This window comes from Heterodontus francisci, chromosome 41 (assembly GCF_036365525.1).
Source record: "Heterodontus francisci isolate sHetFra1 chromosome 41, sHetFra1.hap1, whole genome shotgun sequence".
NCBI classification, from domain to species: Eukaryota; Metazoa; Chordata; class Chondrichthyes; order Heterodontiformes; family Heterodontidae; genus Heterodontus; species Heterodontus francisci.
In genome coordinates this window covers 19,556,095-19,583,265 of record NC_090411.1, presented here as the reverse complement: position 1 = coordinate 19,583,265, position 27,171 = coordinate 19,556,095, and the positions used below count along the sequence as shown (strand labels likewise).

Genomic DNA, 27,171 nt, shown 5'->3' with positions numbered 1-27,171 from the left:
ATTCAAAGACTCTGCTTCCACCACCTTTTGAAGAAGAGAGTTCCAAAGACATTTCTTCTCGTCTCTGTCTTAAAAGGGCGACCCCTTATTTTTAAACAGTGTCCCCTAGTTCTAGAATCTCCCACAAGGGGAAACATCCTTTCCACATCCACCCTGTCAAGACCCCTCAGGATCTTATATGTTTCAATCAAGTTGCCTCTTGCTCTTCTAAACTCGAGCAGCTACAAGCCTAGTCTGTCCAACCTTTCCTCAGAAAACAACCCACCCATTCCAGGTATTAGTTTAGTAAACCTTCTATGAACTGCTTCCAACTCATTTACATGCTTTCTTAAATAAGGAGACCAATACTGTACATAGTACTGCAGATGTGGTCTCACTAATGCCTTGTATAACTGAAGCATAACCTCCCTACTTTTGTCTTCAATTCCCCTCTATAACATTCTAATTATGCTAATAACATTCTATTAGCTTTCCTAATTACGTGCTGTACCTGCATGCTAAACTTTTGCGATTCATGCACTAGGACACCCAGATCCCTCTGCATCCCAGAGCTCTGCAATCTCTCACCATTTGGATAATACGCTTCCTTTTTATTCTTCCTACCAAAATGGACAATATTACATTTTCCCACATGATACTCCATTTGCCAGATCTTTGCCCACTCACTTAACCTAACTATATCCCTTTGTAGCCTCCTTATGTCCTCTTCACAAGTTTCTTTCCTACCTATCTTTGTGTCATCAGCAAATTTAGCAACCATACCTTTGGTCCCTTCATCTAAGTCATTTATATAAATTGTAAAGTTGAGGCCCAGCACTGATCACTGAGGCACCCCATTCGTTACATCTTGCCAACCAGAAAATGGCCCATTTTTGCTTGCTGTCTGTTTCCTGTTAGCTAGCCAATTTTCTATCCATGCTAAAATGTTACCCCCTACACCATGAGCTTTTATTTTCTGCAATAACCTTTGATGTGGCACCTTATCAAATGCCTTCTGGAAATCTAAGTACAGTACATCCACTGGTTCCCCTTTATCCACAGCACTTCAAAGAATCCCAATGAATTGACCTCCTTCTGTACTATATTGTTATGATTCTATCTAACTGATCCCTGACATGGAGCTGGGGATGGGTCTAGATGGAATAGAGGCAATCTTCAAATGTTGCATCTTAGAAACAGACAACGGGGAAAGAGGTCTCTGTTGGAGGTTACAGGTTACAACCGACCAGTCAGTAATTGCTAACTTGTAAAAGTGAAGATAGGCCTATATGAAGGGCTAAGTTTGCATTATTTATTATTGTTGGTGTTCCAAGGAGCAATAAGGATCAGATGGAATTTCACTGAAAATTTGTATTCTGTTTGACCAGGTAGTCTAAGTAAAATAAACTGGTTTATTGGTTTACAATTCCCTAGCAGAATACCTTTTTATTTTTATTTTATTTAGAGATACAGCACCGAAACAGGCCCTTTGGCCCACCGAGTCTATGCTGACCATCAACCACCCATTAATGCTAATCCTACACTAATCCCATATTCCTACATCATCCCCACCTGTCCCTATATTCCCCTACCACCTACCTCTACTAGGGGCAATTTATAATGGCCAATTTACCTATCAACTGCAAGTCTTTGGTGGTGGGAGGAAACCGGAGCACCCGGCGAAAACCCATGCAGACACAGGGAGAACTTGCAAACTCCACACAGGCAGTACACAGAATTGAACCCGGGTTGCTGGAGCTGTGAGGCTGCGGTGCTAACCACTGCGCCACTGTGCCGCTCACCTTCACGTGGACTGCAGCGGTTTGAGAAGAAGGCTCACCACCTCAGAGCAACCAGGGATGGGTAATAACTGCTGGCCTTGAGATTGACTCCCATATCCCAAGCATAAATAAAATAATTGGACAAGTCTCGCTAGTATTTTAATTTGCCTTCTGGTAGTTAGAAACCCGTAGAGAAGATTATAGTATTTCTTCAATACGATGAGGAGTCTCATTGTTGTGAATTGCTGGGTCAAGCTATTGTTTGTCTAGATATTAAGCAGTAAAGGTAAACTCCTGATCTTGTGATTTGGAGTCTTCCAGCAGAGACCACTCGTCTTGGAAGTGAGGATATATCACATTGCCGACGCAAAATGTTTGCAGTTGGTTGCAGCTACCTGGGATACTGATTAATACAAGTGACAGAAAAGCAAGTTAAGCTATTGGACTAAACAGAATTGGTGACTTTGTTTTACATTTAAAAAAAGTCATGATTGAAAGAGGCAGAGACAATCACTGACTTCAAGAGGCAGTTGGATGGTCCCCTGAGAGAAATAGACTTGCAGGGCTACAGGGATCGAGCTGGGAAGTGGGACTGACTGCATAGCTCTGTGGAGAACCAGCGTGGACTTAATGGGCCGAATGGCCTCCTTCTGTGTCATATATAACTGTAAGAAGTTTGTTAGCTTGATTAGCTGTGGAAGAAAGACAAAGAAAAGGTGAAGGGTTTGAAGTGTTGAAATTAGAAAGTGAGAAATGGTGAGAATGAGCAGGACAAACTGTAATGTGGATAGGAGGGTAAACAGCAGGAGCAATAGCAATTTGATGAACTGACGGAAGCGCGCATTGATGGTGGGTGAGGCTGTGGAACTTATTGGCCATAATTTTGTGGTGTTCAAGTTGTAAAGAGAATTATCGCTTTATTTAGCTATTTGAATTGTGAACTTGTCACAGTGAGAAATGAATGATATTTGTAATACAGAGATCGAAACCTGCAACCTTCTGGTCTGCGTGACTTAAAACTAAAGTTTTATCCATCTTTTGCTAGAAGGAATGACTAGAGCAGACTTAAGCTCGCATCCAACATTCAGGAAAATCTACTGTGATGCTGTACCCCATCTCTTCAAAAAGGTAAGGGACAATATTTTGTATTTTTCTTTCATTCTGGGGATATGGACGTTGCATTTAACGACCATCCTTAGTTGCCTAAATAGCGGTTTGATACAACTGAGGTTGACTTGTACAACAACAACTTGTATTTATAAAGTACTTTTAACATTATAAAACATCCCAAGGCGCTTCACGGGCATTATAAAACAAAATATGACAGAGCCACGAAGGAGATATTACAGCAGATGACCAAAATCTTGGAGTGGCTTAAAGGAGGAAAGTGAGGTGGAGAGGTTTAGGAAGGAAATTCCAGAGCTTGGGGACCAGGCAGCTGAAGGCATTGCCATCAATCATGGAGCAATTAAAATCGGGGATACTCAGAGTCCAGAATTAGAAGAGCGCAGAGATCTCAGAGAGTCATAAGACTGGAAGTGATTAGAAATGGGGAGGGGTGAAACAATGAAGAGGCTTGAAAACGAAGACGAGAATTTTAAAATTGAGATGTTGCTTAGCTGGGAGCCAGTGTAGGTCAGCAAGCACGGGGGTGATGGATGAACAGTACTTGGTCTGAGTCTGGGCAGCAGAGTTTTGCATGATTTCAGAGGGTAGATCAGGGGAGGCCAGCCAGGTGCGTGTTAGAATAGTCAAGTGTGCCAGCACAGCCTTCGGTCATCTGAGGAAAAGTGTGTTTGATGACAAAGACCTCAAACCTGGCACCGAGCTCATGGTCTACTGGGCTGCAGTGTTACCTGCCCTCCTATATGTGTCGGAAAATGGACACTGTACAGCAGACATCTCAAAGCCCTGGAGAGATATCACCAACTGTGCCTCCGCAAGATCCTGCAAATTCAGTGGTAGGACAGGTGCTCCAATATCAATGTCCTCTCTCAGGCCAGCATCCCCAGTATTGATACACTGATTAATTGACAGATATCCATTCACCAAAAACTGGAAGCAGGAGACAGTCTCTGATCCACAACTGTTTTATTCTCAATCCACAGTTCAGCACAAATACCATTTTCCACTCTTCCCTTCTGGACTCACTCCCTGTCCAGAAGTAACTGTCTGACTGGGGAAAATCCAGCCCTTAAATATAAGCTGCAATGAGCATCACCTGCTCTCTTAACTCTGAAGTAAATCCTGGTTAATTAAAGGGATCTGCATTTTCAACATTGTTAATGGCTAGTCAGTTATGTTGGGCGGGCCACATCATCCACATGCCTGACACAAGATTCCCAAAGCAAGCTTTCTACTCTGAGCTCCGTCACAGCAAGAGGCTACTAGGAGGGCAGAGGAAATGCTACAAGGATGTCCTGAAAGTCTCCCTGAACAAATGTGATATCTCCACTGATTCGAGGGAATCTCTTGCCCGAGACCGCCCAACATGGAGAAGAAGCATCCATGACGGTGCCAGCCAGTTCAAACAACGTCGACATACCCAGGCAGCGACCAAGTGCAAACAGCAGAAGCATTGGGAAATTCGAGCATCCCAAACGCCACCTACCCCATCTGTGGCAGAGTGTGCGGATCCAGAATTGGACTATTCAGTCACCTAAGGACCCACAACCCTGGAGTGGAAGAAAGTCATCCTCATTCCCGAGGGGCAGGCTAAGGAGAGAAGAAGAATAGTCAAGTCTAGAGATAGCAAAGGCATGGATGAGGGTTTCAGTAGCAGCTGAGCAGAAACCGGTTGGAGTCGGGTGATGAGGTGGAAATAGACAGTCTTAGCGATGGAGCGAATATGTGGTCAGTAGCTCATCTAGGGCAGTCGAGTATTACTGCAGTACCATATCCCATATTAGTTGTAACTTCCTTACTGTAAGGAACCAACAATAAATATTACTCTTGGTGAGTTTTTTGTTTTTGATGAGTACTAATACTGTTTTGTACCAGTGTGGCGTAGCTACAAGTGGACAGTTTTGTGCGTTGGCTAAGTACAGGCAACCTCATTGGGAGGATGAGTAAGAGCAACTGGGTCAGGAGTGGTCTGGCTACAAGAAAGAAAGCGAGGCACTTTCACTTCCTCAGGACATCCCAAAACCTTCATCATCAATTTGTACACAGAAAGGTCCCACAAACAGCTGTTGATCTATACTGCAGAAGCTGGTTATGGGATAAATGTTAGCAGGGCACCGGGAGAGGTCCCTTTTCATAGGATCACTTGCGCAGCCTATTAGTAAGACCATGGCTGATCTTCTACCTCAATTCCACTTTGCCGCCCTATCCCCATATCCCTGGATTTCCATCGTGTCCAAAATTCTATCATTCTCAGTCTGAAGTTACTCAATGATTGAGCATCCATAACCATTTGCGGTAGAAAATTCCGAAGACTTGAACAGGCAATCCAGGACTTGATGTAACGTCGTATTCAAAAGAAGCACTCCAATGTATCAGGAATTGATGAATGTCTTGCAGTGATATTGCAAACTGGGTTTTGTCCTCGGTTTAAAATTTTGTGAGGTGGTGAGGCGGGGGGGAAGGCAATACACTGGCAGTGTTACAACTCCCAACACACTGTCCCTTGGATTGGCAACATGTGAATTCATGCCCATAATTTCCCCTAAATGATGGGTTTCCAATCTCTGCCAGAACATGGAGGAAAGATCCATTGAATGCCATTGAGTTCTCCATAGACAGAAAGACCTCAAGCTCCTGCACCTGCTACTATCTGCTGACCATCTAGTCCCAACTATACCCTAATTGAGATTAACCAACAAAAACAAATCAGGAATCAAATTTGGCACCTTCCTGGTCTGGAGGGTTTAGCTCTGCCCCCACATTTAATTTACCCCTGAACCATTGGGCAGGATTGTAAAGGTCTTCTTTGGCCTCCTTGTCTCGAGAGATAATGGGCAAGTGCCTGGAGGTGGTCAGTGGTTTGTGCAGCAGCTCCTGGAGTGGCTATAAAGGCCAATTCTAGAGTGACAGACTCTTCCACAGCTGCTGCAGATAAAATTGGTTGTCAGGGCTGTTGCACAGTTGGCTCTCTCCTTGCGCTTCTGTCTTTTTTCCTGCCAACTGCTCAGTCTCTTTGACTTGCCACGCTTTAGCCCCGCCTTTATGGTTGCCCGCCAGCTCTGGCGATCGCTGGCAACTGACTCCCACGACTTGTGGTCAATGTCACAGGACTTCATGTCGCATTTGCAGACGTCTTTAAAGCGGAGCCATGGACGGCCGGTGGGTCTGGTACCAGTGGCTAGCTCGCTGTACAATGTGTCCTTGGGGATCCTGCCATCTTCCATGCGGTTCACATGGCCAAGCCATCTCAGGCGCCGCTGACTCAGTAGTGTGTATAAGCTGGGGATGTTGGCCGCCTCGAGGACTTCTGTGTTGGAGATACGGTCCTGCCACCCGATGCCAAGGATTCTCCGGAGGCAGTGAAGATGGAATGAATTGTGACGTCGCTCTTGGCTGACGTACGTTGTCCAGGCTTCGCTGCCGTAGAGCAAGGTACTGAGGACACAGGCTTGATGCACTTGGACTTTTGTGTTCTGTGTCAGTGCGCCATTTTCCCACACTCTCTTGGCCAATCTGGACATAGCAGAGGAAGCCTTTCCGATGTGCTTGTTTAATTCTGCATCGAGAGACAGGTTACTGGTGATAGTTGAGCCCAGGTAGGTGAACTCTTGAACCACTTCCAGAGTGTGGTCGCCAATATTGATAGATGGGGCATTTCTGATGTCCTGTCCCATGATATTCGTTTTCTTGAGGCTGATGGTTAGGCCAAATTCATTGCAGGCAGCCGCAAACCTGTCGATGAGTCTCTGCAGACACTCTTCAGCTTGAGATGTTAATGCAGCATCGTCAGCAAAGAGGAGTTCCCTGATGAGGACTTTCCGTACTTTGGACTTCGCTCTTAGACGGGCAAGGTTGAACAACCTGCCACCTGATCTTGTGTGGAGGAAAATTCCTTCTTCTGAGGACTTGAATGCATGTGAGAGCAGCAGGGAGAAGAAGATCCCAAACAGTGTAGGTGCGAGAACAGAGCCCTGTTTCACACCACTCAGGATTGGAAAGGGGTCTGATGAGGCGCCGCTATGCTGAATTGTGCCTTTCATATTGTCATGGAATGAGGTGATGATACTTAGTAGCGTTGGTGGGCATCCAATCTTTTCTAGTAGTCTGAAGAGACCACGTCTGCTGACGAGGTCAAAGACTTTGGTGAGATCAATGAAAGCAACATAGAGGGGCATCTGTTGTTCACGGCATTTCTCCTGTAGCTGGCGAAAGGAGAACAGCATGTCAATGGTGGATCTCTCTGCTCGAAAGCCACACTGTGCCTCAGGATAGACACGCTCAGCCAGCTTCTGGAGTCTGTTTCGAACGACTCGAGCGAAGACTTTCCCCACTATGCTGAGCAGGGAGATTCCACGGTAGTTGTTGCAGTCACCGCAGTCACCCTTGTTCTTATAGAGGGTGATGATATTGGCATCACGCATGTCCTGTGGGACTGCTCCCTCATCCCAGCACAGGCAAAGCAGTTCGTGCAGAGCTGAAAGTATAGCAGGCTTGGCACTCTTAATGTCGTCCTCCCCAGGGGCTTTTCCGCTGGCTAGAGAATCGATGGCATCACTGAGTTCCGATTTTGTTGGCTGTACATCCAGCTCATCCATGACTGGCAGAGACAGGGTTGTAAGGGTAATATAAACCTTTTTCACGCTATTTTTAAATGTTCTCTTTGTTCTTCCAAATCTTCTTACAGGATTCCTTAGTGAAGCCTCCATTTGGGAATATGCAGGAATATTAGGCAAAGTTATCTGCATGATGTTGACTCCATATGATTGTTGATCTGGTTTAGAGGCTGGTTGCGATGTTTTTGAGTCTCTGCAAATTGCTTTCAGTTTTTATGTATGTATTCAACAGAGATAATTGACAACTAATTGGTTTGTAGAGTGCTATCACTGAGCCAAGGCTGACACATAAGTTGAGAACATTTGGATGTAATGTAGAAATCGGCTTAGTGGAAAAATTTGCTAACAGTGTTGGAAACACTCGGCAGGCCAGTCAGCATCTGTGGTAAGAACAGCTGAATTAACAGAGGTGGGCCTTTTGTCAGAAAAGTCTGAAACGTTAACCCATTTGTTTTCTCCACTGATAGTGACAGACTTGCTGAGTGTTTCAAACATTTTCTATTCTTGTACATTTCTAGCATCTGCTGTTAATTTAGTTTTTTGTAAGAAATTAGTGCTTACTAAACTTGATTTATTTTTAAAACCCTTCTGATTCCTAGGTTCGAGCGGTTTATACTAATGATGATTGGTTTGAAGAGGGGATGAAACTGGAGGCCATTGACCCACTGAATTTATCCACCATTTGTGTTGCTAGTGTCCGAAAGGTAAAATGAATTTTTTTTCAGTAAATTGGTGCTGGTTCTTCCATACACAGAAAGCCAGCTGGTATGTTTTAGGTGGGTTGGCTGTCGGAAGGGAAAATATCACTGTTAATTACAGCAAAACCTTAATGGGAGTTGACCTAAATCCAGATTGAACCTTCTTCCCTCCTAGTTTAAGGCGAATGCTATTGGAAAGTAATCTGCAATTGGAGAAAAGGGAACATAGAAGAATGAAACCTTCAAATCATTTGCAGTTCTTCTGATGGCTTAGTGTTGAACCGCACTACCCAGTATGGTGCTGAGGTGTACAACTTTATACAGATTGACCGTACTTTAATCCTCCGTCTACAATGAGTTATCAAATCTCAGGTCGGGCAGCAGTGCAGGCTGTTTGGTTGTTTTTAAAAAAAATTATTTTATGGAATGCAGTCATAAAGGCGGGGCTAAAGTTTGGCAAGTCTGTTTTATTGCTGTTGAAATCTGTCTGATAAACGTCTGTGATGTGTTTGCTACATTAAAGGTGCTACAATAAATGCAAGTTGTTGTTATACCCATTTACTCCTGCTAGAAACTATGTGAGGTAGATCAGAACAGAATTAAATTTGGCTGTGATGGCCTCCATGCTCAGATAGCTTGCTGACATCCACTATCTAAGCTTGCATGTGAAATATAGCCACATAAGTGAGGTACTGGAGAGCAGCACCGCTGCAGAACTGACCAGTATAATTTGGTGTTGTCTTGCAACAAACAGAGAAAAGATGAGACAAAAACAGAAAATGTTAGAAATATTCAGTAGGTCAGGCAGCATCTGTGGGGAGAAAAACAGTTAACCAGACCTGCTGAGTATTTCCAGAATTTTCTGTTTTTATTTCAGATTTCCAGCATCTACAGTATTTTGTTTTTGTATTAGAGAAAAGATGAGAGTGGGGGCAGATAAATATTGCTTTACTGAGTGATCTGCATCACTTTGATCCATGTGGTTAAGCAATGCTCAGAAATTTAGCCATTAAAGAGAGAGTTTCCCCCATCATCCTTTTAAATAAGATTAGCTGTAATGTGCCTTTTATCCCCTTTCTTTTTAATTTAACTTTAAACGGCTGTGACATCATTGGATATATTGGTTTAATTGATTTAAGATGTGCAACTGAAATCACAGCTTTTATTGTAAAATCTTTCCCTGTACCTAGCCATGTCTCAGTCCTTTTTGTTAAAAAGAGATTTTTCTCCTCTTTCGACTGTTTTTCCCTCCGCTGGGGTCTGGTTTCATAAGTGCTGCATGCCTTCTAGTACATTTTGCTACTCTTCACTTGTGAGTGACAGCAGGCAATTTGACCACAGATCCACACAATGCTGTCCTTGACCAGCTTCTACATATGAATCCACTGATAGAGGTCAGAAGCAAGAATCCTGGCTGATTCTTCTCCTGTAAAATAGGGACATTGAGGCCAATTATTGTCAGTAATACTCTCCCTACTGAAATCAATCAATTTGGCACCTTCCTGTCACCACCTGGCAACCCAGGCAATGGTGAAAACAGGAGGTAACTAAACTCTGCTAGTGTCTGAAAATTGATAAAGCGGACATATTAGAAAGGCTGTCAATATTTAAAGTGGATAATGTACCAGGACCAGATGAGATGCATCCAAGGATACTGAGGGAAGTGAGGGTGGAAATCATGGAGGCACTGGCCATAATTTTTCAGTCTTCCTTCAACTCGCGGTGGTGTCAGAGGACGCTGGAGAATTCCAAATGTTATACTGTTCATAAAAGGGTGTAAGATTAAACCCAACAACTACAGGCCAGTCAGTTTAACTTCGGTGGTGGGGAAACTTCTAGAAAGAATAATTCGGGACCAAATTATTAGTCAAATGGACAAATGCGGGATAATTAAAGAAAGCCAGCATGGATTTCTTAAGGGAAAATCATGTTTAACTAACTTGCTGGAGTTTTTTGAGGAGGTAACAGAGAGAGTTGATGAGGGCTATGCAGTTGATGTGGTGTACATGGACTTTCAAACAGAGTTTGATACAGTGCCACACAACAGACTTGAGTAAGATTATAGCTTATGGCATAAAAGGGACAGTAGCAACAGACTTGAGTAAGATTATAGCTCATGGCATAAAAGGGACGGTAGCAACATGGATACGGAATTGGCTGAGTAACAGGAAACAAAGAGTAGTGGTTAATGGATGTTTTTCGGGCTGGAGGAAAGTTTGTAGTGGAATTCCCCAGCGGTCAGTGTAGGGACCCTTGCTTTTCCTGATATACATTAATGACCTGGACCTTGGTGTATAGGACACAATTTCAAAGTTTGCAGAAGATACGAAACTTGGAAACAGTGTGAATTGTGAGGAGGGTAGTGTAGAACTCCAAAAGGACATAGGCAAGTTGGTGGAATGGGCAGACAGGTGACAGATGAAGTTCAATGCAGAGAAATTTGAAATGATTTATTTTGGTAGGAAGAACATGGAGAGACAATATAAAGTAAAGGGTCCAATTCTAAAGGGGGTGAAGGGACAGGTTGAGAGAGCAGTTAATAAAGCATACAGTATTCTGGGCTTTATTAATAGGGGTATAGAGTACAAGAGCAAGGAGGTTGTGTTGAATTTGTACAGGACACTAGTTTGGCTTCAGCTGGGGTATTGCATCCAGTTCTGGGCGCAGCACTTTAGGAAAGATGTGAGGGCATTGGAGAGAGCACAGAAAAGATTCACAAGAATGGGGAACTTCAGTTATGAAAATAGATGGGAGAAGTTGAAACTATTTTCCTTCAAGAGAAGGCTGAGAGGTGATTTGATAGACCCCTCATGATTTTGAACACCTCTAAACAGAATAGATAAAGATAAACTGTACACACTCTTGAAAGGATTGAGAACGAGAGGGCACAGATTTAAAGTATTCGGTAAGAGAATCAAAAGTGACATGAGGAAAAACTTTTTCATGAGCGAGTGGTTAAGGTCTGGAATGCACTGCCTGAGAGTGTGGTGGAGGCAGCTTCAATTGAAGCATTCAAGAGGGAGGTAGACTGTTACATGAGAAGGAATAATGTGCAGAGTTACAGGGAGAAGGCAGGGGAATGGAACTGAATGAATTGCTGTTCCGGAGAGCCAGTGCGGACACACGACAGGCTGAATGGCCCCCTTCTGCACTGTAACAGTTCTGTGATAAGCTTAACTCTTCTGAGTTTCTCAGTAATAAAGAAAGCCAAAGCATTCTGAAGTAACCTGTGCTTCTGACAGAATTGTGCCCTTACTCTCTAGGGGCTCAGTAACATAATGTCAGCTATCATTTAAAATGAAAATTAAGTCCTTTGTGTGAGAGTCCTGCTGGTGGTCTGGTCTGGGCAGTATTGGCAAAGATACAATAACCTTAAATAGGAATAGTAAGATGTTACTTCCCCTACTCCTTCCTGTCTCTTTAATTGCCCAGGTATGCCCTGTACACAAAAAGCAGGACAAGTCCAACCCGGCCAATTACCACCCCATCAGCCTACTTTCAATCATCAGTAAAGTGATGGAAGGTGTCATCAACAGTGCCATCAAGCGGCACTTGCTTAGCAATAACCTGCTCAGTGACGCTCAGTTTGGGTTCCGCCAGGGCTACTCAGCTCCTGACCTCATTACAGCCTTGTTCAAACATTGACAAAAGAGCTGAACTCAAGACGTGAGGTGAGAGTGACTGCCCTTGACATCAAGGCAGCATTTGACCGAGTATGGCATCAAGGAGCCCTAACAAAACTGAGGTCAATGGGAATCAGGAAAACCCTCCGCTGGCTGGAGTCATACCTAGTACAAAGGAAGATGGCTGTGGAGGTCAATCATCTCAGCTCCAGGACATCACTGAAGGAGTTCCTCAGGGTAGTGTCCTAGGCCCAACCATCTTCAGCTGCTTCATCAATGACCTTCCTTCAATCATAAGGTCAGAAGTGGGGATGTTCGCTGATGATTGCACAACGTTCAGCACCGTTCGTGACTCCTCAGATACTGAAGCAGTCCGTGTAGGAATGCAGCAAAACTTGACAATATCCAGGCTTGGGCTGTTAAGTGGCAAATAACATTCGTGCCAGGCAATGACCATCTCCAACAAGAGAGAATCTAATCATCTCCCCATGACATTCAATAGCATTACCATCGCTGAATCCCACACTATCAACATCCTAGGGGCTACCATTGATCAGAAACTGAACTGGAGTAGCCATATAAATACCGTGGCTACAAGAGCAGGTCAGAGGCTAGGAATTCTGCGGCGAGTAACTCGCCTCCTGACTCCCCAAAGCCTGTCCACCATCTACAAGGCACAAGTCGGGAGTGCGATGGACTACGCTCCTCTTGCCTGGATGGATGCAGCTCCAACAACACTCAAGAAGCTCGATACCATCCAGGACAAAGCAGCCCGCTTGATTGGCACCCCATCTACAAACATTCACTCCCTCCACCACTGACGCTCAGTAGCAGCAGTGTGTACCATCTACAAGATGCACTGCAGCAACACACCAAGGCTCCTTAGATAGCACCTTCCAAACCCGCGATCTCTACCAACTAGAAGGACAAGGGCAGCAAATGCATGGGAACACCACCATCTGCGAGTTCCCCTCCAAGTCACACACCATCCTGACTTGGAACTATATCGCCGTTCCTTCACTGTCGCTGGGTCAAAATCCTGGAACTCCCTTCCTAACAGCACTGTGGGTGTACCCACCCCACATGGACTGCAGCGGTTCAAGAAAGCAGCTCACCACCTTCTCAAGGGCAATTAGGGATGGGCAATAAATGCTGGCCTGGCCAGCGACGCCCACATCCCATGAATGAATAAAAAAAATTCCTGCTGTCTGTCAATGTCATCGCTGCTAGGAATTGCACAAGATGACCTTGGTTAACTTCTCTACTGATTTTTCTCTACCACATAGAGAAATGTCTTGCCTCTGCTACTTCCTCAGGCAAAGTGACTGAGGTTGGAATTGATCAGTGTCAGAATTGTCATGGGTGTGTAATAAGTCACTGATGGATACTGATAAAATCCATCTGCATAAAGTTTTTGATCTGTCACAATTTCTGGGCCCTCTGATTACCTCTGATTAGAAGGTTCTGAGCTCAACTCCCATCTGAGGAATTGATTTCAGACCTAACTCTCTGTCCAGCTCCATATAATTGTTGTTCAATAGATGTAATATTGTTGTAGGTCGTTATGGTGGTGGGAGCGGCAGTGGTTGTTGGTGTGATTCTTTGTGATAAGGTGTAATTATAAAGAGCAGGTGGTTTTAGTTTTCATTATTTGTTCTTGGGATGTGGGTGATGAGGCTGCTTTTCTTTGTCTGTCTCTAGTTGTCCTTTGAAGAGATGCTGGACCTTGAAGTGTTGCAGTCATTGTAGCAATGGTTTTTCATCTGTTTATCAGATGTGGGCATTGCCAGCTAGGCCAGCATTTATTGTCCATCCTTAACTGCCCTTGAGAAGATGGTGGTGAGCTTGAACCACAACAGTCCATGTGATTATAGAGTCATAAAAAGTTTACGGCACAGAAAGAGGCCACTTGGCCCATCATGTCTGCACTGGCTGGAATGAAAAAGAGCCACCAAGTGTAATCCTACTTTCCAGCATTTGGTCCGTAGCCCTGCAGGTTACGGCACTTCAGGTGCATGCCCAGGCACCTTTTAAATGAGATGAGGTTTTCTGCCTCTTATAATGCTTTTGAGGCAGTGAGTTCCGGACCCCCACCACCCTCTGGGTGAAAAAAGGTTTCCTCATCTCCCCTCTAATCTTCCTGCCAATCGCTTTAAATCTATGTCCCTTAGTCACTGACCCCTGTAAGGTAAATAGGCCCTTCCTGTCCACTCTATCCAGGCCCCTCACAATTTTGTACATCTCAATCAAATCTCCCCTCAGCCTCCTCTGTTCCAAGGAGAACAACACCAGCCTATCCAGTCTTTACTCATAGCCGCAATTTTCCCCTCCTGACAACATCCTCGTAAATCTCCCGTGTACCCTCTCTAGTGCAACTTATCCTTTCTGTAATGAGGTGACCAGAACTCCACACAGTACTCAAGTTGTGGCCTAACTAATGTTTTACATAGTTCCAGCATAACCTCCCTGCTCTTGTATTCTATGCGTCGTCTAATAAAGGAAAGGGTTCCATATGCCTTCTTAACTACCTTATCAACCTGTCCTGCTACCTTCAGGGATCTGTGGACATATACTCCAAGATCCCACACTTCCTCTACACCTCTCAATATCCTACCATTTGTTGTGTATTCCTTTGCCTTGATGATCTCCCCAAATACATCACCTCACACTTACGTGGGTTAAATTTCATTTATCACTTTTCTGCCCACCTGACCAGTCCATTGATATCTTCCTGCAGTCTGCAGCTATCCTCCTCACTATCAACCATGTGGCAATTTTTGTGTTGTTTGCAAACTTCTTGATGATTCCCCCTACATTTATATTTCCATCCAAATTGTTAATATATACTACAAAAAGCAGGGGACCTAGTTCTGAGCCCTGCGGAACGCCACTGAAAACAGTCTTCCAGTCGCAAAAGCACCTGTCAACAATTACCCTTTTTTCCTGCCACTGAGCCAATTTTGTATCCAGCTTGCTACATTCCCCTGGATCCCATGGGATTTTTTTAACCAGTCTGCCATATGGGACCTTGTCGAAAGCCTAGATGTGTAGATGCACTCAATCCTCCTTGTTACTTCCTCAAAAAATACAATCAAGTTAGTCAGACATGACCTGTCCTTAACAAATCCATGCTGACTATCCTTGATTAATCTGTGCCTATCTAAGTGACAGTTTATCTTGTGTCTCAGAATTGATTCCAATTATTTGCCCACTACCAAGGTTAGACTGACTGGCCTGTAATTATTCGGTCTATCCCTCACTCCCTTTTTAAACAAAGGTACATTAGTAGACTTCCAATCCTCTGGCAGCACACCTGTGTTCAGTGAGGATTGGAAAGTGATGGTCAGACCTTCCGCTATTTCTTCCCTGGCTTCTTTTCACAGCCTGGGGTGCATTTCATCAGGCCCTGGTGGTATATCCACTTTCAAGGATGCTAATTCCCTTAATATTTCCCATCTCCCTATGTTTATCCCACCCACTACATCACACTCCTCCTCCTTAACTGCAATGTCTGCATTGTTCCCCCTCTTTTGTAAAGACAGACTCAAAGTATCCATTAAGAAACATGCCCATATCTTCTGCCTCCACACACACGCTACCTTTGTGGTCTTTTATGGGCTCTACTCTTAGTTATCCTCTTACTCTTAGTGTATTGATAAAACATCTTTGGGTTCACCTTGGTTTTACTTGCTAATATTCTTTCTTACCCTCTTTTAGCTTTCCTAATTTCCTTTTTGATTTCACCCCTCCACTTTCTATACTCCTCTTGGCTTTCTGTAGTGTTTGAGTTCTCGATGTTTGACATAAGCTTTCCTTTTCTGCCTTACCATACTCTATAAGCTGCTTTACGTCCATGGGACTCTGGATTTGGCCATCCCACCCTTTCTCTTTGTGGAAACTTGTTTACTCTGAATCCCCTTAATATCCCCTTTGCCTCCGACTGCTCTGACACTGATTTACCTTCAAGTAGCTGTTTCCAATCCACTTTAACTAAATCACTTCTCGGCTTAGTAATATTGGCTTTACCCCAGTTTAGAACGTTAACTCCTGTTCTATGTCTGTCCTTTTCTATAATTGTTAAAACTAACTAAATTATGATCACTACCACCAAAATGTTCTCCCACTGCCACTCCTTCCACCTGCCCAGCTTCAACACCTAAAATCAAGTCCAGAACCGTGCTCGCTCTTGTTGGACTTGCTATATACAGGCCAAAAATGTCCTCTTGAATGCACCGTAAGAATTCTGTTCCCTCCATTCCTTTCACACTAAAATTATCCCAGTTAATATTGGTGTAGTTAAAATCCCCTACTATTACTGCCATATTGTTTTTGCACTTCTGAGATTTGCCTATATATTTGCTCTGACATCTCCGTCTGACTGTTTGGGGTCTATAGTACACTCCGAGTAGTGTGACTGCGCCTTTTTTTATTCCTCAATCCATATGGCCTCAATTGATAATCCTTCTAACACATCATCCATCCTCACAGCTGTAATTGCTTCTTGAACCAAAATTTCTACCCCGCTCTCTTTTTTATTTCTCGCTCGCTCTCGCGCATTCTCTCACTCTCTCTCTCTCGAGAACCCTCTAATCAGGGATGTTGCGCTGCCATTCCTGTCCCTCTTTATGTCCTGATTCTGTGCTTGCTATATCATACTGCCACATTTCTATCTGTGCCTTTAGCTCATCTGCTTTATTGCTATACTCGTTGCATTGATGTTTATACCCTTTTCTTTGTTATTTTCTATCATTTGTTTCCTCTGCTTTCCACACTCACTCACTAATTTTCTGCCTTTCATTTCCTTTTCAGATTTTGCCCCACCTGAGTCTATCCTCAGGGTTCCCATCCTCCTGCCAAACTAATTTAAACCTTGCCCAACAGCACTTGCAAATCTTTCGGCAAGGATATTGGTCCCAGCCCTATTGAGGTGCAAACCGTCCAGCTTGTACAGGTCTCCCCTCCCCCAAAAATGGTCTCAATGCCCCAGGAATCTAAAACCCTCTCTCCTGCACCATCTCTCCAGCCATGCATTCGTCAGCTCTATCCTATTTCTATGCTCACTTGTGCGTGGCACTGGGAGTAATCTGGAGATTACTACCTCTGAGGTCCTGCTTTTTAATGTCTTACCTAGCTCCCTCAAATCTGCTTTCAGGACCTCGTCCCTCTTTCTACGTATTTTGTTGGTACTAATGTGAACTTCTAGCCGTTGACCCTCCCCCTTAAGGATGTCCTGCAACCGCTGTGTGACAACCTTGGCCCTGGCACCAGGGAGGCAACGTATCTTCCTGGAGTCACGTCTAAGGGCGCAGAAACGCCTGTCTGTTCCCCTAACTATTGAATCTCCCACTCTTCTTCCTTCCCGCCCATGCAGCTGAGCCACCCGTGGTGTTCCGAACTTGGCTTTTGCTACACACCTCTGAGGAACCATCGCTCTCACCAGTGTCCAAAATGGAAAACTGGTTCGCAAGCGAGATGGACTCCTGCACTACCTGCCTGATGTTCCTAGACTTGCTGGTGGTCACCCATTCCCTCTTTGCCTGCTCCTAGCCCGTGGTGTGACCACCTCTCTAAACGTGCTATCCACATAGTTCTTGGCCCGCGGATGCACCACAGTGATTCCAGCCACCGCTGGAGTTCTGAAACCCGGAGCTCAAATTTCTGCAGCTGGTGACACTTTCTACAGCTATGTTCGTCCAGGCCACTTGGAGCATCCACAACATCCCACACATCACAGGAAACACATTCCACTAGGCCGAGCTGACCTGCCATACCTTAACCTCACTTTTAAAATAATTGCTAGTAGAATGTAGAACTACAGACCCTCACTCATTAATCAGCTTCTTCTCCTGTTCTCCTGTAGGTAGTTAAGTGTTATTAAAACTTCTGCATTTTTCTATTATGCAGCTATTTAGACACAGTTCCTTACAGTGGATACTCAGTTAAGAGTTAAGTTGCACACTCCTAGCTTGGAGACAAAGTGGGTACACTCACAGCTGTTGGGAAGGCAGTTCCAGGAATTTGACCCAACGATGATAAAGAAACAGTGATATATTTCCAAGTCAAGATGGTGTGTTACTTGGAAGGGAATATTGGTGATATTGGTGTTCCAATGCACCTGCTGCCTGTGTCTGTCTAGGCGGTAGAGGTCACTGGTTTGGAAGATGCTGTGGAAGAAATGTCAAAGGTTGGTGTTCCAGAAAGATTAGGTAAAGAATGCCAGGCTATCGACCCAGTGCTAATGAAGAAACAGTGCTATGTATCCCCTCAGGATGGTGTGTTTTCACAGCATTGCTGCTCTTGTCTTTTTTGTTCAAGGTTACAGAGAGGGAGTAATCTTTGAGTTACTGCAGTGCACCCTGCACACAGTATATGTGGCAGTAACTGTGCTAGTGGTGGAGGAGGAGATGTTGATCCAGTGGCAGGGGTGCTGATCAAGGGAACTGTTCTGTGCTAGATGGTGGTGACTTTGTTGAGTGTTGTCGAGGCTGCACCATTCCAGGTGAGCATTCTATTACACTCCTTGTCTACCCAAGAAATCCTTTTAGATTTCCCCAGAGCTTGGCAATAGTTGGTTGATAAATCTATTCAGACTGCCCTAACAAAAATATTTCTTATTTGACTGCTGGAGCTGTAGTGGTCAGCAGAATGGTGTGGAATCGTGCTCTGTTCAGGTTCCCTCACTTTAAATCTGAACTCGAATGTTGAAGGGAAGCTGCACTGTCTCTGCAGGGAATAAATTGGACAGAGACATATTGCCCGGCTGTTTCTTGATGCTTGGGTGCTACTTTATGCCTGATCCCAACTATCTAAAGGGGTGCATTTATACGTGCAGTCTGAGAGGTTCATGTCTGCCTTCCCTTTCAGCAGAAAAATAACAACAATTTGCTTTGATATAGTGCCTTTAACATAGTAAAATGTCCCAAGGCGCTAAACAGCAACATTATCAAGCAAAATTTGTCACTGAGTCACATAGTGAGATATTAGGACAGGCGGCCAAAAGCCTCGTCAGAGGTAGGTTTTAAGGAATGCTGAAAGGAGGAAGGACAGAAGTTGGGAGAAACCTCCAGAGCTTGGGGTCCAAGTGTTGAAGGCATGGCTGCCAATGGTGGGACAGTGGAAGTTGGGGTTGTGCTGGAGGCTAGAATGGGAGGAACGCAGAGTTCCTGGAAGGTTATAAAGCTAGAGGAGGTTACAGAAATAAGAAGGAGCAAGATCATGGAGGGATTTGAACAGAAAGATGAGAATTTTAAGACTGATGTGTTGTTGGACTGGCCGATATGTCATTGAGCACCATGGTAGTGGATCAATGGGACTTGGAATGAGTTAGGATATGGGAGTAGAGTTTTGGATGAACTCAAGTTTATGGAGGATGCAAGGTGGGAGGCTGGCCAGGAGTGGTCGTAAGAATAGAAGAGCAGAATATTTTTTAAAAGGTGTGTCAGGGCACTGGCTTTGAAATAATGCTCTCGGATCATGCGTCCACCTGAGAGGACAGACAGGGTCTCGGTTTAATGCCTCATCCGAAAGGCAACACCTCCGACAGTGCAGCATTCCCTCAATACTGTACTGGAGCATCAACTTTGATGTATTTTGCTTTTATTTGAGGAAGAATATACTTGCATTGGAGGCAGTAAAACTAAGGTTGACTAGATTGGTCCCTGGGATGAGGGAGTTGTCCTATGAGAGAGACTGAGTAAATTGGGTCTATATTCTCTGGAGTTTAGAAGAATGAGAAGTGATCTTATGGAAACTTACAAGATTCTGAAGGGGCTTGACAAGGTAGACATTGAGAGGTATTTTCTGCTGGCTGGGGAAATTTGAAACATGGGAGCACAGTCTCAGGATAAGGGGCTGATTATTTAGGACTGAGATGAGAAATTTCTTCACTCAGAGGGTTTTGAATCTTTGGAATTCTCCACCCAGAGGGTTGTGGATGCTCCATCGTTTAACATATTTAAGGCTGGAATTAAGGGATATGGGGAATGGGTGGCAAAGTGGAGTTGAAGCCCAAGATCAGTCATGATCATATTGAATGATGGAGCAGGCTTGAGGGGTCGTACGGTCTACTTCTGCTATTTCTTGTGTTCTTATGAGTACGTTAGAATGGTTGAGCCTGGAGGGAACAAAGGCAATGATGAGCTGATGCCAAGGTGGAGACGGATGATATTGCGTATATGAAAGAAGGTGGTCTTGGTGAAGATCAAGATCAAAGAGGATGCTGAAATTGCAAGCAGCCTCGTTCAGCATCATACTGTGGCCAAGATGGGGGAATGGAATCAGTGACAATGGAATTCATTATGTGATGGGCACAGAAGAATTCATAGAATGACAGCACAGTAGGATGACATTTGGCCCATCATGCCTGTGTTGTGTCTTTAAACGAACTATTTAATTTGTCCCACACTCCTGCTGTTTCCCCACAGTATCCCAGCAACTTTTTCCCGTTGAAGTATTTTTTTCTCCTCTTGCAGACCCTGGCTGTTTTTCCCATTACCTTAAATCTGTGAAGATGTTGCAAAGGGATATAGACAGGTTGAGTGGGTGGGTGAGAACACGGCAGGTGGAATATAATGTAGGGAAGTGTGAAGTTATCCACTTTGGAAGGAAAAACAGAAATGCAGAATATTTTTTCAAATGGTGAGAGACTAGGAGATGTTGGTATTTACAGGGACCTCTGTCATTGTAAACAAATCACAAAGTTAACATACAGGTACAGTAATTCGGAAGTCAAATGGTATGTTGACCTTTACTACGAAGAGATTGGAGTATTAGGAGTAAGGAAATCCTACAGCAATTGTCAGGCCTTGGTGATCCCACACCACAAGTATTGTGTACAGTTTTGGTCTGCTTAACTAAGGAAGGATATACTTGCCTTGGACAGAGTGCAATGAATATTTACTAGACTGATTACTGGGATGAGCAGATTGACCTATGAGAAGAGATTGGGAAGCCTAGACCTATAGAGTCAAGTACGGCACAGAAGGAGGCCATTTGGCCCATTGAGTCCATGCTGGCTCTCCACAGAGCTGTGCAGTTAGTCCCACTCCCCAGCTCGATCCCCGTAGCCCTGCAAGTCTGTTTCTCTAAGGTGGCCAAGAAATGATCTCATTGACGCATATAAAATTCTTAAGAACTTAATGGGGTATGTGTTGGGAGGCTGTTTCCCCGAGATGGGGTGTCTAGAACTAAGGGTCACAAACTCAGAATAAGGGGTCTGTCATTTAGGACGGAGAAGAATTTTTTTCACTCAAAGGGTTGTTGATCTTTTGAATTCCCTATCTCAGAGGGCTGTGGATGCTCAGGTGTTAAGTATAGTCAAGACAGAGCGATAGATTTTTCGATACCAAGGGAATTAAGGGACTTGGGGCTAATTCGAGAAGGTGGAATAGACGATCAGTCATGATCATATTGAATGGTGAAGCAGGCTCGAAGGGCTGAATGACATTCTTCCTAAAGTCTGAAACTTCAAATTGGACTCAATACTCCAACTGGGACCTAACCAGTATATTTTTAACGTTTAACATAACTCCCTTGCTTTTGTACTCTATACTTTTTATAAAACCAAGGATCCCATATGCCGTTTTAATAGCCTTCTCAACTTGTCCTGCCACCTTCAAAGACATGTGGGGGTGAGTAGTTTGGGGTGTGTCCCCAGGTCTCTCTGCCCCTGCATCTTCCTTTAAAATTGTACCATTTATTTGATACCTCCTTATTCTTCCTACCAAAATGAATCGCTTCACTCTTCTCTGTGTTAAATTTCATCTGCCATAACTCTGCCCATTTCACCAATCTGCCTATGTCCCCCTGAAGTCTGTTACTGCCCTCCATATTGTTTACTGCATTTCTGAGCCTCGGATCATCTGCAATCTTGGAAGTGATGCCCTGTAGATCCAAATACAGGTCATGATCTATATCAAAAAGCATGGTGATTCCAACACTGACCCCTGGGGAACACCACTATATACTTTCCTTCAGTCTGAAAAACAAGCCTTCACTACTACTCTTCAGTTTCTGTTCCTTAACCAATTTAGTATCCACACAGCCCCTGCTCCTTTAATTCCACGGGATTCAATTTTGCTAATAAGTCCAATTTTTAATTGGAGGGAATGTCTAGTCATCCAATACGAGATGTCGGACAAGCAGCGTAATTCGAGGCAGACGTCAAGTGTTGCACAAGACCAGCAGAAGTGATGCTTTGTTTTTGTATCCTGTGGAATGATAGGTATTGTTAGATGGATATCTGATGATTGGAATTGATGGATCTGAGGCAGCCGATGGCACTGACTGGTTCTGTTATCATGCTTCCTCCTATTGCATATTTCCTGTGGGATTCTGCAAGAAGAATGACATTGAGTTAACGCCTCCTCGAGGTAAGTTACCTGTTGGAACTAAATTGCTTTGTTTTTAAATTGGGTTTCAAATCTACAGAGGAAGACCCCACAATAAAACCGTGGATATCAACATTGACACAGCCTCCTGAGTACGAGAGTGGAGCACTTGTCTTTAATTTAGAAACGGCGTGTCTTCTGAGATGAGCATGTGCAGAGCGATTGCAGACTTCTTCACTGCATCCGAACATTCGGCAGCTTGCCAGTCTGAATCTGCACGTGTGCACAGACATCGCCATGCAATGACGCACAAGCGTTGTCTCACTCCTCAGTGTAATTGCTGCCTCCATCCTGTCCCAATAGTACCTCGCTTTGGCTGCTCGCTTTCGGTCTCACCAGTACCTGCTGCCCCCACCCTCCCCAAACACCAGAGCTGCAGCGGGGAACAAGCTGCTGAGGGTGGAGGAGGCAGGGGGAAGCGGCAAGGCAGGGAGCGGGCAACTGAGTGGGGGGGGGGGGGGGGAAGCGGCAAGGTGGGGAGCGAGCGGTGAGCAGACGTGCGCAGGAGGGAGTGGTGAAGAGAAGTGGTGATGGTAGGAGGGAACAGGATACTGTTGGGGTGGGATGGAGGCGGTAATTGCAGCCACTGAAGGGTTTGGGTTTAATTTGTTTTTTGTGATAAATTGAGCAGTGCCATCTTTATTACTGGCAGCTACCTGAGACATCACAGACAGTGACACTTCAGTCGATGAGACTGCATTTGTTCAAGTGTCAGTACTGTGCCACCTAGTGGTTGCGTTGTCAGCAAACGCAGCCTAGAAACATACGTAGAAAATAGGAGCAGGAGTAGGCCCTTCGAGCCTGCTCCGCCATTCATTATGATCATGGATGATCATCCAACTCCAGTAACCTGTTCTTGCTTCCCCCCCCATATCCTTTGATCCCTTTCGCCCCAAGAGCTATATCTAACTCCTTCTTCAAAACATACGATGTTTTGGCCTCAACTGCTTTCTGTGGTAGCGAATTCCACAGGCTCACCACTCTCTGGGTGAAGAAATTTCTCCTCATCTCAGTCCTGAAAGGTTTACCTTAGACTATGACCCCTGGTTCTGGACTCCCCCACCATCGGGAGCATCCTTCCTACATCTACCTCGTCAAGTCCTGTTAGAATTTTAAAGGTTTCTATGACATCCCCCCTCACTCTTCTGAACTCCAGCGAATATAATCCTAACTGACTCGATCTCTCCTCATACGTTAGTCCTGCCATCATAGGAATCAGTCTGGTAAACCTTCGCTGTACTCCCTCTATAGCAAGAACATCCTTCCTCAGATAAGGAAACCAAAACTGCACACAATATTCCAGGTTTGGCCTCACCAAGGCCCTGTATAATTGCAGCAAGACATCCCATGTTTTTATGTATGTTTCTATTAACACACAGATTGAAATATGAATGTTCCCCTTTTTAAATTCCCCACATATAAACTCACTGAGAAAAAATACAGAAATTCTCTCTGCAGCGGTCTATTACAAAAAAAAAAGGCAAAAAAGAATACTTTGGCCAAATACTTGCTAGTTCTTGAAGAAAAAAAAATGGAAATATGTCAGTTGTCCCTTTTTGGTCTGGCATCCCAAATACAGCTGTCACTGGGATCTTTCTACAGCAGTTCTTTGCAGGCGACATTGAGGATCAGTTCAGCACGCTTTCCAGGAGAAATGCGGCATCAGATGTTTCTGGCAGGCTTTTCAGGCGAAATGAAGCATCAGTTTCTCTATTTTTTACACTTGATTCTCAGGAAGTTCTCAGAGATGGAAGAGGGTGAGCTGATGGTAGCTGCTGTCTTGGCTGGTATTCTCCAACTGTCTTCAAAACAGTTCACACCCCAACACACTGTCCAAAGTGAAACCAAAAACAGTATCTCAGGAGTCAAGCCTCCTGACCCCTATAAATCTTAACCTGTCACTTCTCTGTAAAATATTTTCCCCAGGTCACCAAGGTTTCTGTTGTTTATTGCTTAAAGCACATGACTTCCAACAAGGCTCTTTTTAAACACCATCTCAGTGTCCTTTCAATGAACTATTAACTACAAGACAAAGTCCAGCTTCTATCAAATCTTCAGCCTTCCAATGAATCCATCTTCACAATTTAAAAATGGCATCAGAAATATATACTTAAAAAAAAATAGAAGCACTTTCGTAACAATGATTAAAGCTCATAGAATTGAAGACTAATTATTTTCCTGGTTAAGAGATTGGTTAGGCAGTGGAAGACAAAGTAGGGATAATGGGTATGTCTTCTCATTGGAATAAGCTGACTAGAGATGCCCCACAAAGGATATGTGCTGGGTTCTCAACTGTTCATTATGTTTAATGACTTGTAAAACAAAAAGCCATGTATCCAAGTTTGCCGATTCACACAAGTAAGTAGTGTGAATGGGAGTAAAATTACAAAGAGGCATTGATAGATTAAATGAGTGAGCGAAACCTATGATTGATGGATTTCAGTGCAGGTATGTCAGGTCATCTATTTTGGACCAAAAAAGGATAGATCTGTGTATCTTCTAAATGGTGAAATGCTAGGAACAGTGGAGGTTCAGAGATTTAGGGGTCCAGGTACACCGATCACTAAAATGCAGTCATCAGATACAAAGAGTAATGTAAAAAGTTAATGCAATGTTAACCTTTATAACTAGTGGACTAGAATATAAAGGGAAGGAAGTTTTGTTACAGCTACAACAGCAACTTATTTAAATAGCACCTTTAACGTAATAAAACGTGCCAAGGTTTTCCAAAGGAACATTATAAAGAAAAAATTACACTGAACCACTTATGGAAATATTGAGTCAAATGTACAGCTGTACAAAGCCCTGGTTAGACCACATCTGGAGTACTTTGTACAGTTCTGGGCACTGCACCTTAAAGTATATATTGGCCTTGGAAGGAGAGCAGTGCAGATTTATCAGAATGTTGCCAAGGCTCTGAAGATTATTGTAGTAGATTAGTGGATGAGTAAAGATTACATAAACTAGGCTGGTATTCCCTAGAATATTGAAGGTTAACGGGTAGTTTGATTAAGGTTTTTAAGATTTTTGAAAGGAATTGATAGGGTTGATCTGAGTCTATAGTAAGGGGGCATAACCATAAAACCAGAGCCAATCTATTCAGGAGAGAAGTTAGGAAACATTTCTTCATGCAAAGGGTGCTGGAAGTGTGGAGCACTCTTTAAAAAGTAGTATAGGCTAGCTGAATAAATAATTTTAAGTCTGAGATTGATAGATTTTTGCTAGCCAAGGGTATTGAGGGATATGGAGCAAAGGTGGTTGGATGGAGTTAACATCCAGATCAGCCATGATCTCATTGAATGGTGGAACAGGATCGAGAAGATGAATGGCCTCCTGCTGTGTTCGTTCTTCCCCTTCAACTGCATCTTCCACCAGAGCTTTGAAAACTTCCTGCTCAAATGCTAGTATTATTTAATGGACACCCTGTTGTAACGGCGTCGATAAATGAGCACCTTGTCCAAGTGTCTCAATCGTACCTAGTTATCCTCAAGTCTGTTTTGCTGCATGGTCAAAAAATTATTTCCTGCTCGTGAGCTTTTCTATTTGCTGATTCCAGGTTGTGAGAAGTCCTTTGACTGGGATACATATTTAAGAGAGACTGGTGCCATGGCAGCCCCTGCGAGTCTATTCATTAGGGTGAGTAACCAGAATATCTTCCCCCATGATTTTATAGCAGTGTCCACTGGCTGCGGAAGACCAGTGAGGACCCGAGTTGATGGGTTCTTCTCTCTATCTCCCTGGTCCAGGTTTTACTGAGGCTAATCGCACTGCCTGCATCACCACCACACCGGCTGAGATCAGTAAACGCCACATGAATCACAGTGGAAACTAGGACCTACCTGATTAATATGGCTGAGTACCATGATTCCCCACTAATATAGATTTTTAATTTCTGTCTCTTTATAGTTGGGAAATGGCATTGCAGAATTATCAACTACAGTTTAGAGGAGTGACTCCAGAAGATTGTATTCCCTTCAGTTTAACAGGTCGAGGGATAATCTAATTGAGGTGCTTAAAATGATAAAGGTATTTAATAGGGTATGTCCAAAACTCTGCTACCTGTATCCTAACTCACACCATGTCCCATTCTCATTCGCTGACCTATATTGGCTCCCGTTCCAGTGGCCCTTTGATTTAACAATTTTCTTCCTTGTTTTTCTATCCCTCCATAATCTCACCCCTTCCTATCTCTGTCACCTCCTTCAGCCCACCAACTCTGAGATCTCTGTGCTTCTCTAATTCTGGCCTCTTGCACGTCACCAGTTTTCATTGCTCCCCCATTGGCGGTTCTGCCTTCAGTTGCCTTGGTTCTAGGTTCTGTAATTGTCTCTCTGAGCCCTTCCACCTATCTACCTCTCCCTCTTGCTTGAAGACCCTCCTTAAAACCTTCCTCTTTACCGGTCCCAGTATCCACTTAATGAAAACAGGAAATGCTGGAAACACTCCGAAGGTTGGCAGCATGTGTGACGAGAGAAGCAGTTAGCATTTCAGTACTGTGACCTTTCATCAGAACTGGGACAAGTTAAAAATGTAATGGCGTTGAGACTATTAATTGTAAAATGAGAAGTGTGAGCTCCCCAGATCATTTTAGAGATATCATGTCTTAAGACCTTTACTATAATAACTAAACTATAATTCGACATTAACTGAATAGTACTTAGTAGGTAGCTAATACGCTAAATTACAGAGAAAGGTATTTCCAAAAAACTTAAAAACACACTTGCAAACCCCACACCACATTTATACATTATACAGTGTTCTCAGCAAAAAAGTATCCTTGCGGTTAAAAGTCCCATACTCCTCCCAGTTGCAATGGGTTGGATTTCCTAGTGTCCTTAACAAAAGCCGATATCCCCCTCACTCACTTCTTCCGAACACACTCGACTGGTCTTCTGTTCATAAGGCAACTGCTGGAAACCCTGTTGGTCTTTTCTCCTCTGCAAACCTTGAGCCTTCGAACCAGG

At 43.9% G+C, this 27,171-nt stretch overlaps 1 protein-coding gene across 18 annotated transcripts in view; it reads left to right on the top strand.

Annotated features, from left to right (window-relative positions):
* The window catches only part of l3mbtl2 (L3MBTL histone methyl-lysine binding protein 2), a 158,345-nt gene that overhangs the window by 33,384 nt on the left and 97,790 nt on the right, over window positions 1-27,171 (top strand). For 16 of the 18 annotated variants that reach the window (XM_068019423.1, XM_068019413.1, XM_068019419.1 and 13 more), the window contains exons 10-13: window positions 2,806-2,888; window positions 8,098-8,202; window positions 22,042-22,189; window positions 25,764-25,843. In XM_068019423.1, coding sequence (XP_067875524.1) covers window positions 2,806-2,888; window positions 8,098-8,202; window positions 22,042-22,189; window positions 25,764-25,843 — 416 coding nt within the window. The remainder of the gene's footprint in view (window positions 1-2,805; window positions 2,889-8,097; window positions 8,203-22,041; window positions 22,190-25,763; window positions 25,844-27,171) is intronic. The other 2 variants (XM_068019420.1, XM_068019426.1) reach the window with 1 other exon arrangement.